The sequence below is a fragment of the Brienomyrus brachyistius genome, chromosome 6, assembly GCF_023856365.1.
Source record: "Brienomyrus brachyistius isolate T26 chromosome 6, BBRACH_0.4, whole genome shotgun sequence".
In the NCBI taxonomy this organism is placed as follows: Eukaryota; Metazoa; Chordata; class Actinopteri; order Osteoglossiformes; family Mormyridae; genus Brienomyrus; species Brienomyrus brachyistius.
In genome coordinates this window covers 22,458,015-22,475,623 of record NC_064538.1, presented here as the reverse complement: position 1 = coordinate 22,475,623, position 17,609 = coordinate 22,458,015, and the positions used below count along the sequence as shown (strand labels likewise).

General features: G+C 40.7%; 2 protein-coding genes across 2 annotated transcripts in view; one reads left to right on the top strand and one right to left on the bottom strand.

Moving 5' to 3' along the window:
• Nucleotides 1–4,319, bottom strand: part of LOC125745104 (inactive dipeptidyl peptidase 10) — a 41,158-nt gene extending 36,839 nt beyond the window's left edge. The window contains exon 1 of the mRNA XM_049017602.1: nt 4,097–4,319. Within this exon, the coding sequence (XP_048873559.1) occupies nt 4,097–4,135 (39 nt within the window). The 5' untranslated portion in view covers nt 4,136–4,319. The remainder of the gene's footprint in view (nt 1–4,096) is intronic.
• Nucleotides 4,320–5,880: 1,561 nt separating this feature from the next.
• racgap1 (Rac GTPase activating protein 1) lies at nt 5,881–17,578 on the top strand. Its single transcript, XM_049017603.1, has 17 exons — nt 5,881–6,030; nt 6,774–6,861; nt 6,948–7,150; nt 7,658–7,800; nt 7,902–7,971; nt 8,074–8,127; nt 8,200–8,277; nt 8,374–8,491; nt 11,642–11,784; nt 13,750–13,911; nt 14,020–14,115; nt 14,383–14,581; nt 14,703–14,808; nt 15,329–15,461; nt 15,648–15,777; nt 16,079–16,187; nt 16,429–17,578. Exons 2-17 carry the CDS (start codon nt 6,777–6,779, stop codon nt 16,502–16,504), a joined length of 1,905 nt encoding a protein of 634 aa, XP_048873560.1. The 5' UTR covers nt 5,881–6,030; nt 6,774–6,776; the 3' UTR covers nt 16,505–17,578.
• The last annotated feature ends 31 nt before the right edge of the window (nt 17,579–17,609 follow it).

Genomic DNA, 17,609 nt, shown 5'->3' with positions numbered 1-17,609 from the left:
GACTCGAACCCGGGTCCCAGAGGTGTGAGGCAACAGTGCTAACCACTGCACCACCATGCCGCCCCTGGTGTATTCTTGTTAAATTAATTTTAAGTTGCCCACGTTAGCCTATATTATACTGTAACCAACAAAACTAGGCAATAGCTTCTACAGAAAGAGGTTGTCTGTCTCTGTATTTATGACAATGTATTTTCTAGGGAACGTCTGCAGTCACTGACTTTTTTTCAATGTGCTTGGGACAGATACAATGTTATCCCTCTTTTTCAATCTAATTGTGTAATTGTCAGTGGTTTTGTTGCTTTGTCTTACATACATTTTGAAGTGTTTTGTTGTATTGGTTTCTCCAAAAATGATAGCCCCGCTGGGTGGAGGGGTGCGTGCGCGAGCCTCACTTCCTCACATTGAAGCTAGTAACCGGGAATCGGCATCAAACTCGCAGCAGCTGGCTGACACCCGCAAATGGCGTGAGTGTCCCCGCAACCTGTTACCCTTCCTGCTATTCTGCGGTGGTCAAATTATTTCCACATATAATTTCCATTATAATTTCCACAAATTTCACTAGCAGGCTAACTGGATGCCATACTGTCCCATCCACCACTTATATATGTAAGTTATATATAACTAATATATAATCCATATCCTTATAACTTGGCAATTAAAGTACAAGCACTGCTGGTCTTGGTGGGTATTGGTTAAATTAGGATAAAATCTGTCTGTCAGATCTTAGATGAATATAAAAAATCAGTTTGGAGGAATTGGAAGCTTTAACGTTTTAATAGATTAAGCCGAAAGCTGTGCCGGAGCCAGACCCATAGTCATAAAAATATAAAGTTATAAAAATGTGAATAACCTGCTATACAAAAACATAATAACAAAATTCCAGATGCTGAGGTGACAGGGCCCCCAGTCAGAAGACCTTTGCTTCGTTCTCTTCAGTACTCTGGAGAATCCATCAGTAACCTATCCATCTTCATTTATAAATGCAGCTCTCTTCCTTGTAATCTAATTAGTTTTTCATATCACAGTATTGTGTAGGCTAAAATCGTAGACGCATTCACACCCACGGAGAGGGTAATGAGCGATTCATGCACACACACACACACACGCACACAACAGAAATGATAAATTAAAGGGGAAATGAGACCAGCATACTGAATGTTAAAGTCCTTGGTAAATCAAATTAAAACTCATTCCACTGTGCTCTCTCCTTGTATCCTTTTATAAATCACAATATGAAAAAAGGCTGCAGTACAACACTTACTGGGTCTTCCCTTCACCTAAACGGAACCTTTTCAATCTACACTCGCTCATTAATACCACACAATAAAGGTCACTTGAGTGTATACTGGTAAATGCAGCTGGTATACCAAAAGAAAAAAGTATTTCTGTAACATTTCTGTGTCTTAGAGGTTGTGTTGAAAACACAAGATATTAAAAGTATTAATATCTTTATAAGGGAGCCTTATATGGGGAAACTTATGTAGCGTAAAATTTTAATTGAATTTTCTTAACATACAGGCCTATGGCTTATTTTTGCTAACAAATCAAGTACTGTATCTATTAAGCTCTGGTATGATAAATGAAATTCCCGCCTCATAATTACTACTTTGCTTATTAGGCCGATAGCATGTTAGTTCCTAACGGTCTTGTAAAAATGAACTGGTGACTAATACATTAACCGCTGTAATTATCTGCATAATATAATGTCAACAAAGTAGATTGTTAAATGTTAATTTAAGATGCTGCAATAATGTGGAAAATGTGTTCAGGGGTTCAGTCCCTAAGCAAGAAAACAAACAAACATGTAAATCTTGGTCAATCTATTAACACAAAACATGCAAAAAATATTAAAGCAAGGGGAAGGAAGCAAGTGCAATCAAGTGTTTGGTAGCCTGATGGTGATGTTTGTGGACAATGTAGCCATCAGGCAGCTGCTTGTGTGGGTTTGGAATTTTGTAGAATAACGTATCAGTCTTTGGTAATAAGTAAGCTGTCCGAAACAGGTTGTGCAACTTAGGACATCACGCTGTGTCTCTGAGATCCTTTACTCACCTTACGTCGCCAATACAAATGTTAAACATCGTTTTCACTGAGAAATTTCCTCACCACCCATGGTGCATTCAGTGAACAAAAGTGTCTGTGATGCAGAAAACTACAATCACGCTGTGATCAGCAGAATATGTTAAATATGACTCACAACACCTTTTAAGTTGCCCAGGAGTACCAGAAAATTCTATTTTCTTTTGTAATTTAGGGTCACGCTCATGGGACAGGACGTTACACCTTTGAGATCCTTTCTTTTTTTCCTTGAAATTTTAATGATCATCACATTCTGTTGCATTAAACTTGAAGTATTTTTTTCTTTAAACAAAGTTTTATAATTTTTTATTTAGTGATTCTCATTGACACACCACAGCACACAACGAAATGTATTCTCTGCATTTAACCCAAAGCAGGGGACAGCTAATTCAATGCTTGGGGGTGGTACCTTGCTCAGTGTACCTCAGTGGTCGGGGATTCGAACCTACAACTTTTCAATTACAAGCTCGCATCCCTAACCATCAAGCCACTACTGCCCATTTAAAGTATTGATTAAGTAATTTTGGACAACATGACTACAGTGCAAAATATTGTACCATTAGAAGTTTTCACATTCTCTATGGTTTGTGAGCAAGAGTCTGACCTTTTCATGTACTTTTCCAAATTAAAAACTATTATGCTGTAACTGGAAGCAGGTGGTTTGTAGATTTGTATGTAATTCTTAGAAAAAAGAGGCTGCCCTTTGTAAACACGGGAATACCCAGGGAAGGGTGGACATCCTTTTCACGCAGTTGTTTTCCATGGTCAGGCCCACTAAGTGTGATAGCCCACCAAGATATTCCCTCAGCAAATATAACAGTGACGTGAATGTGCACTGCAACACAGTGTGTCAGGCTGTCCAGAGAATGACAGACAATGGAGAGGTTTTCCCTAAAGGATAATATATTCAGTCGATTTTAGATTAATAAAATTTTACGACCCACTACACACCGAAATGACAATAACACCATTTAATGCTTCTATTCATCTCTGAAATCGCCTTTCTAAAATGCGGTGTAATCCACTTTACACTGTTTATCTATAATTTCAGTGAAATACTGCTAAAATAACTTCTCAAGATGATCCAGATTTACTTTAAAAGCCTCGCGTGCCTATTAAGTAATCCACCATACCTAAGCAGTTTTAACAGATATATATAACCAGTACCCAGATGTGTATAACCTGTATGTTTTGCAGAATTCACGCTAAAGTGCTGCAGATGGGAGAACCACATAGTTGGAGCAGCACCGTTAATTACGGTGCTGTGCTTAATGCCACCCTCCTCGCCGTTTTACAGCCGCCAGTCGGTTTCCGCACCACCCAACACTACAGCGTCTTGTCCACGCGCAAAACCAGTCAAGCAAAGCACGCATTTATGTTATCAAACAAGATTCCGCGGCTTTGCAACCGCAAAGCAATTATTCGTAATGACCAATTTAGCTGTTATACCTGTCTCGAAGATAACAGGGTTAATTTTCCGTACAGCGGCACAGTGCTTTTGGATTAACTTAACATAGACAATAGCATCAAGTAGTGAAAGTGATTATTCAGAGACCACTGCAGTGCTCAATACAACTAACAGAAAATAAAAATATATTGATGGTTTAAAAAGTATGAATGACAAGCCAAGTGTAATTTAGCATTTGGGAAACAATAAGCATTGAAAATCTTGATAAGGTAGAACTGCAAGATACAGACGGACAAAATCTTAGAAAATACATTTTTACACAGAATAGAAAATGCCTCGTTCCCTGAAAGCGATCAGACCGTTTCTTTTAATGCATACAAATCGATAGATAAACAGACACCGCTTCACAGACGCACACACCTCCCTGCCGTGCATATAGGGCGTTCTGCGGACCCACACTGTACAAATGTGAATGAAAGCTGCTGCTTCAGTTTGACCAGTGCGCAAAAGAGCTGAGGCTTATATTGAGCGCATCACTTTGGAGTCTCCATGCTGCCTATCAAACACAGTCGAAAACTGTTTAAGCACATGCATTTAAGTGCAAATTACCAGTTCTGTAGACACATTCTGTTGCGTGGTGGCGATCATCCTTGCTGCTTTAAATGAACGCTTTATCGCAACATGCAAACATGCGGCACTCCTCGTTTTCAGACCTAGATCTTTTGATATCTCCCTTAATCTTCCAACACTTCTGAGGGTGAATCCCGCATCACAACCTTTGGGGCTCTCAGTTGCTCAACTAACAAACGCGAATCACTCGACTGGAAATACTTTAACACCCCCTATACTCTCTCACTAGCGCTCTCTCTCTTATATCTCGCTCTCTCACTATTTCATTCGTAACAAATACGCTCTTGTACACAAGAGATTCTAACTTACCCAGTCTTAGACGTGAGGTCAATAATATTGAATAGCTCCGGAATTAATTAAGACAACATTAGAGTCTAAAATATAAATGCTTTCCTAAACACAGTAATACCCAAACGCAGTAATAACCGTAACCTTTCCCTTATTATTCTTGTCATTTTAACCGTTCCATTTTACATATGAAATAACGCCTTATCAGTCCATTTCTTGGCATATGTCTTAGGACCCCAAAGATACAACAGTTAATGTCAGTTGTCAAGAGAGATTTCACTAAGCCTGTTTTTACCCTCAGTTCATCTGCTTGTATAAGGGAGTGCTGCCATTTTCTGCACGCAAATCTGATTTAAACATCATTCATTAAACATCCTTCCGATTCCTTAATAAGCAACGTGTGAAGATATAAAGCTACTTGTTCTTTTATTTTTAATGGAGTGCCATCTGTACTGCCCATATGTTTCAATAAGTATTGGCTCATCACATACAGAACTGAGATCTATTTCCATTTGCAGTGATACATGTTTTAATTTTCACATTACTTGTAGAAGCGTAATGCCATCATCCGATAAAACATATCAATTATGAATCGATCATGATTAATTTGTACTGGTTTTCAAACATCTTAGGTGTTTTCATAACTTGATACAATTTTCTGCTTCAGTTATGTGGTCGTAAGCAAAACAAATGTGATTCTGCAAGTCTGACATTTATTTCATGTGAATGGTTCACCTTGTGCGTTTACTGAGGATCAGCAATTGAGGATCGAAAACAATCATTTATGCAAAACGTCAGTTATTTACTTGGGGGTACCATTGATGTAACCTGATATTGATCTCATGTATAAATAAGTTTCACAACGTTGAGGAAGGGGGTGGACAGATTGGAAATAATGAAATACTATATACCAAGGCTCATGGCATTCAGTTCTTTATCTGGTCTCATTCATTTGCCAAATTAAAACGATGTGTTTTTATACTTAAACTTTCCCTGAAATATCCTTAAAATACTTTAAAACGGACTCGTTCAGCATCAATTTCCTTTAACGTTAATGGTACATGCATTATGATTGTTTATTGAAATTTGAACAACTAACTTTTTCACTTATAATGTGTTTTTCAAGAAATATATAAATATTGTCTTTAGACAATGTCAGCAATATGGCCTGCCTTGAAAAAAATAGCAAGATGGTTAAAATGTGAAATTCTGTACCTGGCCAAACAGTTCTTGTAATTTTTTACAATTTAGACCCAAATAAATAAATACTTAGTAGCACGTATTTAAACAATACGAAATGTTATTCGCAGTCAGAGAGCGATGACTCTCATCAGCACATGCAACGCATTTTTTTGCGCTTTGTCTGAAAAGAAAGGGAGGGCAGTAGACGATCTCGTAATACCTTCTGACTCCGCCCACACGTCCAGTAACTTCTGTGCGTGATGACGACACACACGCTCCTTGCTATTGGCTGCCGGCTAAATTTGAAAGGTAACTTGGCTGTTTGTAGTGGGAAATAAGGCGGCTGGGGTATAGTGTGCGATTTACGGCGGTTTGGTGACATTCAGAGACTGAATTTGTTCCGGACAGCTGAAATCCTCGGTGCTGCGGTACCTCCTGCAATAGTGAGTAAAAAAATATAGAGGAAAGATGTTGTGTTGCACGTGTAATTCTTTGAGTCGGTGTGTACAGCGCGGATCTGTGCCGTAAAGCTTTAGCAGGCAGTTCCTGGCTACATTTTTATTTGTTAGGTATTCGATAGAGGAGTCATTTAATTAAATGTCAGTTTACTGTCTAGTATTAAGCTATAGTAAACGAAGTCGATGTTTGTCTGTGTAGTTGTACGATTGTAATCGTCCTTTCGATACTTGTGGGCTTGATGTTACCGTATCACTGGCCAGACGCTTGTATGCAGCTTTTCTTTAGGCACCGCTGTGTCGATTCTTCCTGTGGTTTGTGGTGCATCCTTTCTAAGAGAAAGGCATCTTGTAGGAGTCCCAAAAACAAAGCCCAGATTAGTCTGTGGTACCGGGTCGCCATGTAATATTATAGCAGGGCTGCCAGCTCTCAGCCATCTGGCGTGACACTCACGCAAGCTCGTGCAAGTCTTACGGCAGATCTGTAATATCGCATTATAAACCTAAAATTAGCTGCTTCCAAACACGTTGGGAGTTTTGAAAACCCTACAGAGTATTTACAAGGTAAACTGTAACATAAATATAAATGTGTGTGCAGACTTGTCTCGAATTGAAAATCTCACTCCAGCCAGCTGAACAAAGGTGGTAACCCTGGTTATAGTTATTTTTCCCACGTGATTGTGCCCGGATCCACATTTGATACAGATGCTTAGCTGTCAATTTTGTTTCAGGTCATGGACACTGCAGTGCTGACCTTACACAGCCTGTTCGAGAATCTGCGGGCACATGTGGAGGTCTTAAATGAGGGCATTGAGCCTCGTAAGTCATTTTTCTAAATAGGTACACAAGCCTCACTGAAATACTGACGCACCAGTGTAAATTTCTATCCACGTTTCCTTTTTCAGAGTTCATTCAGATGGCGTTGAACTTTGAGGACTGTCGACGTAAATGGCTGAAGCTAGAGCAGGACCTGGGTTCCTGCAAAGAGGTGCTGGCTAAAGCGGAGACAGAGAGGGGTGCTTTGGAAGTCAAGCTCAAGCATGCTCGCAACCAAGTTGACGTGGAGATCAGGCGTCGACAGAAAGCAGAAGCAGAGTGTGAAAAGTTGGTGGGTGCATCTTTTATTTTGAGGTATCTTGCTTGTTCCTCGCAAGACAAAGTAAACAATGTGTGTAACCTTTTTGAGATCTTAACTTTATCCAGTTGCTTATTATCGAAACTATTGTGAGTACGTTTCTCCGGGTTGCGACAACTCTCATGAACCTTGAAGCAGCAACTTTAGGTTGTATGTCTGCAATCTTGAATGCAATCTCTCTAAACATGATGATGTTTGCATTCCATTCATCAGTTGTACGGGTTACGAAGACTCAGGTCAGCGAGCAGGGTCAGGCAGCATCTAATGCCCCTGGAACATTTGGGGTTAAGGACACAACTGGATATTATCCCGCCCACTGCTATGCATGTGGTGGTGTTTTCTGCAATAAACAGCCCTTAGGATGAATTTCTCAAGCTGTATGCTGACGTACCTTGAGCTGAAATATGACTGGCTTGTCGAGTTAAAGGTTTGTGAATGAAAATATTGATGCTGGGTCGCCTCCTGATTCGTGTGCCGCAGGATCGCCAAATCCAGCTGATCAGAGAGCTGCTGATTACAGAGGGCTCCAGTAGCAGCATCCAGCTGAATGAGGAGCAGCGCTCAGCCCTGGCCTTTCTCAATGCGCGCACGCAGGTGGCTCCCAACCTCAACACCAGTCGCAGGTATGCCGTAATGCATGACCTGCTGATGTCCCATGTTCGCAGGTCTGTCCTGGTCTGTGGAAAGTTGGAAGGTGTGGTAATGATTTTTCCTTCTTTTACAGGTTAACCACGATTGATGAATCTGCCTCCATCTTGTCAGATATCAGCTATGATAAGACAGATGATTCTCTGGTAAACCTTTTTATTGCGTGAAAACATGGGGGGGGCAATTTCTATTGATTTCTGTGTAAGTCCTAGTTCTTTGCTATGCTTATTGCTTATACTGTGTTGCAGGATTGGGATTCCTCAATTGTGAGGACAGTGCGCCTGAAGAAGCGAGAGAAGAGGGTAAGTAGTTTTTTAAGTCGACTGGTCAGGTAAATCTGGCAATGTTTATGTTACACCTTTTATCGGTTTCAGCGTTCATCCCGGAATCACACAGACGGTCCTCCTTGTGCTGTGAAGAAGTCTCGCTCCACTGGCCGAACGTCAGACAAGGCACGTAACGGGGAGTCTCTGGGAAGGCCTGCCGAAACGGTCGTGATATTGGTCAGGGCCTGTTTCATCTAATGCTGCCTTTTTATTTCCTTCTAGGGGAATGAATCTATTGTGGCAAAGACTACAGTGACTGTTCCTGCTGATGGAGGACCAATCGAGGCAGTCTCCACTATAGAGGCCATTCCTTATTGGACGAGAAGCAGAAGAAAGACTGGTAAGGAGTCTGTAGTACTTTTTTAGCCCCTGAGGGAGGGAATGAATGCCTTATAAAAGATATAGGAAACTAAGTGTGTTGTTCATGTTGCTGCCATCTTTATTTTGAATAAACTAGTTGAGAGCTCATTGCCAAAGCAGCACTATGGAAATAGTGTGTACTCATGGTTTGATTCTTTTTCCTGTTAAAGAAATTGCTATAATATTTTTATTTATTTTCAATCCGCTGTTCTTGCCGAGGGTCACAATGGCAGCATTTTGTGCAGGTTAGACCAAACCTCTCTGTCCAAGGCACAGGATGGACAGATGTAGCAGATGTACCACTGCTATCTCTTACCCACATTTCCACCTTACTTCTAGTGATGTGTCGGTCGCGAACGAAACGGCTCACGGAGCCGGCTCTTCAAAGTGAACGATCGGAGCCGGTTTCAGAGCCGCTTTTTTCTTTCTCTATTTTTTCTATGAGACAGTTTGTGCAAAAAGCTATGACTCCAGTAAAACGCAATACAATTGATGAGGAATTGGCTAAAATGATTGCACGTGATTTCCAACCATAGTCATTCATTTCACTAATAATTTTACATTATTTTTGGTAATAAATTCATTTAAGCACCAAAAAAATCTGAAGAGAAACTTGGGAGCCATAAGAGCCGGCTCTCTTAAAAGAACCGGAATTCCCATCACTACTTACTTCCAAGCTAATGCTTGTAGTCAGTCGGCAAGTTTATCGCTGTAAGTGCCTCTTCGGTCGTTCGTGTTTGAACAAAAAGAAGCTAGTGTGGAGTAGTGGACTAAAAAGGATCCAGAACTGCCTCTCAGGAACAACATTCGGCCCAAGTTCCTGTGATGTGAACACACAGTTCCTGTGATGTGAAAGTTTCTGGTTTCTTTTGCTGCTGCAACCTGTCCATCAGACATCTCAGACCACCCCAGGGACTTCACCCGGAGTAATATAGATTCACCAGAATTGATCAGCACTTTTTACCAGGTCCTGGAGTTCCTGGTGCTTCTACTGCTTGATAATATCCCCAGAGTTAGTCAACACTTCCCTATTTGTGCTGAACCTACCCTAAGCATAGTCCTACCTCTCCCTTTCGAGGCATTGGATGGTTTGCCAAAACAATGTTAGGGCCTCTTCGAACTCCTGCAGTACAAGACAATTAGCCTCTGACTGCCTCTGCTGCAGCTTTCCAGTGCCTTTTTGGATCTCTCAGGAGACCTCTGCAGTGTCTTGAAGGCCACGAGTCCATGCAGTCTGCCTGCTGGCTGCAGTTGCAGCAGTGATTGAGGCCTTGAATGTGGCCCATTCTGTCTCTGTATCCCCAGTTTCACTCTGCATAAGCAAAGTTTTATTCTGGAACTGTGAGTTAATTTCATATGGAAGCTTTAGTCAGATGTTCTTGGGAAACCTTGATTATTTATCTTTTTTGCCACCTTGTCCACAGAATAAATTCACCAACTGATCATCAACTTTACTTCTTTCTTCACCCAGCTGTCCAAAATATGTGGCCTTAAGTCTGACCCAACTATACAGTCAATCATTCACCTTTGGTTTAGAGTGCTCCTGCACCTTGATTATTTATAAACATTATGTTTGAACATAGATATGGATTATCTGGTGCATCTAACATTTCAGCGCTCGGTTTAGATATGGGAGACCATTCTTCTCCATCCCGTTCCTCTATTGTTCCACTCATGAACCTTGAGGTCTAGGAGGACCATAGAAGCTATCAATTGTACGTTTTCTTCACCTTGCCCACTTTCTCTAAGAAATGGGTTCCTACACTATGGAAAAGTGTGGAATTTGATTTTGGTCTTATCCCAGTCTGGGTAAGTGTGTAAGAGTGGAAAAGTTTGGAAATATTTTAGTGTTTCCAGACTATTGCAGAAATTGGCCTACTTTTGTATTCTAAAAAAAGAAGGGAAAAAAATCCAAATTTACTTGTCTTTGATGAAATTGCCACTGTTGGTTGGTAACACCAGAATGTGTATAGGGCACACATTGTAGTGTGTAGGGCACACAACATTACAAGCCAAGGAGTGGTGGTGTGCATGCTTGAGTAAGATATTGATATACACTGATCAGCCATATCGTTAAAACCACTGAAGGGTGAAGTGGATAACATTGATTATCTCATTACAATGGCACCCCTCAAGGGTGCTGATATATACTATGCTATTGTTGGTTATTTATTTTTTTGGTCCTTCCCCATTCCCATGAAATTAGACCATCTGAGGATCCCCTAGGACTGATTCAAGAAACATTATATTTGGAAAGTGGACAGTCATTTCTTAAAGTTGGATATGATATGAGCAACTTTTGACAAGGTTTGGATACCTAGACGACAGGGTCAGAGCCTGTTCAGAACGGCAGGTCTTGCGGGGTGTTCTTGGTATGTAATGTTCAGTTCCTATTGAAAACGGTCCAAGCAAGGCCAACCGGTGATGGTTCATGGGTGCCCAAGGCTTACTGATGTGCCTGGTTAACAAAGGCTAGCCTGTTTGGTCCAGTCTGTGTTGGAACACAGTGCATCGCAGCAGACCCGTCAGACTGCTAATGTAAATGTTATGGCTGACCCATGGGAGCTGGCTTGCAATATACAATGCTTATAATATGGAAATGCCAGTTTTCACTTGCTTGGCTTGTCAATCCCTAATATTGTGACTGGCAGGTTAAGGACCCCAAATGTGAGCGGAAAGCAAAAGGCCAAGCATTCAAAATGGTTCAGCTTTTCGGACAGGGCAGAAGCAACTAACTGATCCTAGCAAGGGCAAGACTGCCCCTATCCCCCCTCCCCTAGACACATACACACACACGCATTTTAAAATCAAAAGTCTAGTAAGTGTGTAGAGACCCTGTAGGATGACGATTCACTCTGAACTGCGATATGATGTGTATACAGTCAGTTTTTCCACTAAGCAGCATAGAGGCAACACTCTGGGAAAATCTCCTGCTATTCCCACTCCTGCTTGAGGTCTTCCTCTGGGGAACTCCAGGGTAGCAGATACTGAGATCCTGAGCCACGCAGCCCCCTCTACTGTGCTACGGTCTCAACTCTGAGATGGGATTTTTGTAGCATTTATAGTAATTAAAAAAAACACCCAACCACCCATCTAAATGCCAAATAGACAGTAAACTTTTTTTTTTTAGGTGTTCAAGGTTGGGACACAGATTCTCTTAAGTCTGAAGATGCGTTCAAGGCCCCGACCATCCCTGAGAAGGAGGCACGAGCTGAACCTGGGACGCCTCAAGGCAACGGTGGGGTTCGCCTCCATGAGTTCATCTCTAAAACGGTATGTTCCACCATTTAAAGTTGAAATACCAGCAGATTCTTTGATCAAGAATAAACTGCTTATGGTATTCCTTGCGATCTAACCAAAGGTATTTCCCCCCATTAGTTTTAAAGACTTTGATGTTGAAAATGTACTTTTGGGATACTTTTGCAATACCACAATGGAAAATGATCCAAACAGTAGTTCTTGGAAATTCTACTCTTTAAATGTGTTCTTCTTTAATAAATTTATATACACTATATGGACAAAAGTATTGGGATACATTACTTAATCATTGAATTCAGGTGTTTCACTTAGACCCATTGCTACAGGTGTATAAAGTCAAGCACACAGTCATCCAGTTTGTATTTACAAACATTTGTGATAGAATGGGTCATTCTGAATAGCTCAGTGAATTCAAGCATGGCACTGTCATAGGATGCCACCTTTACAATAAATCAGTTCGTGAAATTTTCTTCCCTGCTAGATATTCCATGGTCAACTGTAAGTGGGATTATTTTAAAGTAGAAGCACTTGAGAACAACAAACTCGGCCAGAAAGTGGCAGCAGAGTTGGCACGTGCTGAGGCGCATAGCACATAATGTGTTGACTCAATAACTGCAGAGTTCCAAACTTCTGGCCTGCGCTGTCAGTCTCATGGAATGTGCTTCCATGGCCAAGCAGCTGCATGCAAGTCTCGTATCGCTAAGCACAATGCTAATCGTTGGATGGAGTGGCGTAAAGATAAATATGATATTTGGATAAAATGTTTTTAAATCTTTCAACTTCACTTCAGGGAATGCACAATAGGCAACGCGCATTCATTTTTCCAGTTTTGTATTGCCATTTTTACTCTGCAACTGTAACTACAACGGAAGTAAAATCAACATTTTTAGATTATGCAAGTCTATCGTCATACTAATGTTAATTATGGAAAATTGATATTACAGTAATGAGTAGGTGAGTGACCCTTTTTAAGAACAAATCTATATACTTGAGCATCTTCCCCTCCTTCATTCAGACAAATTCTATAAACAAGCAAATGTTCGTAACCAATAGATATGGTGTAAATGTTAGTGTTACTAGTAGCATGGACTGAAAGTTTAGAATGCATTAGTGATAAAATAATGCAATCAATTGAACAAAATAGTTCAAACAAGCTTGTGCAAAAGCTGTGATGTATTATTCCAAACCATTGGTTAGTCACTGCCACTAAAACCCATACATCTACCCCATTAAGTGTAGAATAGTTAAGTGAGAGTCCTGGTCGGGTACAGAATCCCTTCAGCACAAGACAATAGGGGAATGTTCTGGTTGCCTGGCTCTCCCACTCTCTGAGGAGTACCATGCACTCACTGGCTTAGGATTGTGAGGGTGTCCTTCTTTTGAACCTTTTTTTTATTCAGTTAAATTATTTAAATCAGCCACTCATTTAGCTTGATTCACTTTACTAGGTGTGGTGACAAGGCAGATGTCACTTGAATCCTGTGCTTATACAAAGTATATTTTCTTAAATATTTCTATATACTATCGCATTTTGCTATTCTTATATACTTGTATGAATTATCCACATCCATTTTGGCTTGTAGCATTTGTTTTCAAACGTTACTTGTTAGAAATTTTTTCTTTCATTGCATGTTCAGCTTTCCAAAGACTGCAATATTGCATTTCGCCATGTAGAGGTGCATGACTTGATACAGCCCTCCAGAGCACGCAATGAAACATGCACTTAAGTCAGTAGCGGAATGCGCTTAAGGGTCATTTATATGTGACACACCCATGTTTTGATGCTTTCATATATCTAGCATAAGTGCACTTAAATCCCACACTTAAGTCAATGGGAGAGTACGCTTAAGTCAAAACAGCATGTGGCTATGTGCTATTCTGACTTCAGTGCATGTGGGAATCAACCCCATATTGTGCTGTGACCTTTCTAGTTAGTGTCATTCTTACGGCTACAGGAGATGCCTTCTTTCTTGTGTTTAGGTAATCAAGCCTGAATCTTGTGTGCCTTGTGGAAAGAGGATCAAGTTTGGGAAAATCTCTCTGAAGTGTCGAGATTGCAGAGTGGTGACTCACCCGGAGTGCCGCGAGCGATGTCCGCTGCCATGTATCCCAAGCCTGGGCACTCCAGTCAAGATCGGGGAGGTGCAGGATTTTAACATTTCTGTTCAAAAATGATTAATTCCTTCCCTCCCAGGATGTGTCTTTCCATTTAATCTGGTTTAGCGTTTCAAAATTGATTTTTGCTTACAGGGGACTCTTGCGGACTATGTCCCTGGTACATCTCCCATGATTCCCTCCTTGGTGGTCCACTGTGTCAATGAGATCGAACAGAGGGGCTTGCATGAGGTAAGTGATGTTTCCCTGTCTGTTACCCTCAGTGCTGTTTTAGGCCATAAATCTGGTGCTGTGGCTGATAGTGCATCCTGTCTAAGCTCTTACCATTACATGTCCAGTACAGCTTGTGTAAACTTGAAAATCAAGATTTCTTTATTACGTGAATTATAATGGAACTTAACCAAAGTTTAATCTCCCCATTTAAACTTACTGAAGCATCCTATAAAAGCTGGGCAGGTTACTGTGCTCTGTTTTCATTGCCGTCCTCCTATATTGTAGACTGGACTTTACAGGCTCTCAGGTGTGGACCGTACAGTAAAAGAACTAAAAGAGAAGTTCCTACGGGGGAAGACTGTCCCGGTGCTCAGCAAAGTGGAGGACATTCATGCCGTCTGTGGTGTTCTCAAGGACTTCTTGAGAAACCTCAAAGAGCCTCTGCTCACCTTCCGCCTCAATCGGGTTTTTATGGAAGCAGCAGGTGGGTCTCGGTTAGCTGCTAGAGTTTTGATAGAGACTTTTGTGCAATATGATGAATTTTCCAAAAGGCTGCACATTATGTGAATGCTAAGGTATGTATCTGTACTTTTTTCTTGATGCAGAAACCACAGATGATGACAATAGTATTGCTTTGATGTACCAAACGATCAGCGATTTGCCCCAGGCTAACAGAGATACACTGGCCTTCCTTATGATTCATCTCCAGAGGTAGGTCGGCTTAAGTAGTATATTGCTTTGCAAAAGGAAAAACCTAGTTATGCTTTTATTCCGTCTTTCAGTCACACCAGGAAATACAAGACACCCTAGTTCTTCAGTTACTGATAGGTTTAATCTTTGTTGCACTTTACTGTCCTCAGAACTACTGTAAAACTGTTATGTGTACAGAGTAGACACACTCACATTGTAGAAACCAAAATATAAGCAGAGTAAATATAACTTGTTAGCTGCACATAACCAAGAGGGAATCGGTCCACTTGAAGAAATATAAAATCTCTAAAACTGGTAATGTAACATTGCCTTAAACCCTCAAGACCGTAAACTTCTCCCATTTACGTCTCCCAAGCAGAGACACATCGTAGCGCCTAAAGTTGTACTTGCAAAACACGGAATTTATCATCTCTGACAGTGTTAGTACAAAAATATCAAAGTGATGAATATTTATGGCACCTCAACTGTCCGTCCCTAGATAAAGGGCAGGTGTTGGTATCCTTTTTATTTGAACTTTCAGAGTTTCTCAGAGTCCAGATACCAAGATGGATGTTTGCAATTTGGCACGAGTGTTTGGGCCCACCATTGTTGGACATGCCGTACCTGACCCAGATCCAATGACAATTCTACAGGATACAAAACGGCAACCAAAGGTATGAGTAGAATCTTGATGGAGCTGCTATGTTCTTTCTTTCAAATATGAAGATCTTATTCCCCCTTTGACTAGCTTAAATGAATATTTAGTTCACCAGGCTCCTTCTCAATAAATCAGTCGTCTATCAAGACACTTCAAACTTGTTTTAATATCTCTCTGGTAAACTGTGGGATTGACTTGATAGGTGGTTGAGCGCCTTCTGGGTTTGCCGGTGGAGTACTGGAGCCAGTTCATGTTGGTGGTGGTTGAGCAGGCCAACCCAGATCACATGATCATTGAGAACGCTAATTGCTATGCCACCCCTGAAAACAAAGGTGAGACCTGTTGAGTGTATACAATGCAACTGTTAGCTCATGTTCTTAATACTGATGTGTAATCAATGAAGTGGAATTTGTAACCTGTTGAGGGTTGTGATAGAACCCCAAAATAACACGAGGGCAATATATTTATTCTAAATGTAGAGTGGGAAGAATTTAAATTCACCAAAGAATGTCTTCAGGGAGCTTTGCAAAATTTTGTCTTGGTTGTGAAAGATTTTTGTGTAGGGAGTGATATGCAATCCCTGATTTGTCAATGATTAACATATTCCTGCGGCCATTTGCTTGCTTTTCCCAGTGAGCATGTTGGGGCCTTTGACCACTCCAGAGCACCAGATGAGCAAAACGCCATCTTCCAGCTCCTTGTCTCAACGCATGAAGTCTACTCTGAGCAGGACCACACCCAGGTAACCATTTTCATTATTGCTTTGAGTGATTTTATAGACTAAGGGAGGGATGAACTGGTGCTGTAGACTGACATATTTTTAGGCAGTTCCAGTCAATGCAGAGAAACCTTTGACCATTTTCACGTCATGTCTCTGTTAATATTTAATTTTTATGGGCTCAGAATCGCTTAGTCCTCTTTTTATAAATTGTCCCTCCCTAAGAGCTCCATGTGCCGTTCGTGAATGCATCTTCCATCCACAGGTTCGGAAGCAAGAGCAAATCTTCTTTGGCTGTTGGTCGTCAGGGAACCTTCTTCGCTTCTCCTCTTCTGAAGTAGCAGCCTGGGTACTTCACACAGGGGACTGTGGCAATATTGCAGTGCTTTTATATGTATCATTTATATGTTATCTTACCAAGTGATTCTTTGGCACAACTTTTTATCTTTTGTTATATTTTAATTTGCATTGTAATGGACTATAATTCTCGGTTTTATTTTACTACAAAGGGAAATGTGCTATGACCCTTTCCTGTTTATATACCCTTTACATTTATGTGTCTTTTTAGATTGTCCCGTTTTCCTCATCTAAATATTATGTTGCTTCATCAGCATTTGGGAACTGTTCACCTGTCTTGATTCTACATGTGCTTCCACTTAACATAATTGGTGGATGAGCTGGCAGTAATCACCTCTCAGGCGTACTGTGCAGACACTAATTAGGGGAAGATTGTGTCAAATGTTTTGCTCTTGAGATGGGAAAAAAACAGATTGGGGGAAAATATGTACTTATGCTTTAATTTTGTTGGATTTAGACGGACTTTTGCTGTGCATCTGTTCTCTGGCTTTATTTGATCTACAACAGCAGAATCCCGTTTTTATGTTGGGGTGCCACTCCAGTTTTTGGTTAGTGCTACAGTGACACATCCCAGCTCATCTTTCAGATGCATAATAATTTTACTGCTATTCTCAAATGTTAGTACATATTCACATGACTCATGAACTAAGTGTTGGGATAGTCCACCCAGTTCTGGTTGGAAATTAACTTAAGCCTGCAGGTATGTGGCAGGACAGAGCTGTGACTTTATTCAGTTGCCAGTTTTTTTTATTATTTTTATTTGCAGTGTTTCGAGTTTTCTTTTTGAACTAATCCCTCTTTTTGTAAATGAATGGTGGATATACACTCCAGTGGTCGTTATCCTCACGAAAAACCAATTAATATATTTCATTGGTATAAAAGGTCTCATTTCATATGCTAGTGTTCTAGACCTCACTATATTTTTCCAGTGCTACAACAGCTGAAATGGTTTATTATGACTAATCTTGCTTTAAAAAGAAGTGCCCACATTTGTGCTGTCAGGCACACTGCAGGACTTTGGACACTTTTTCACTGAAATACAATCTACGTTTAACATGCTTGTGTGTGGTTTTTTTCCCCCCATAACAT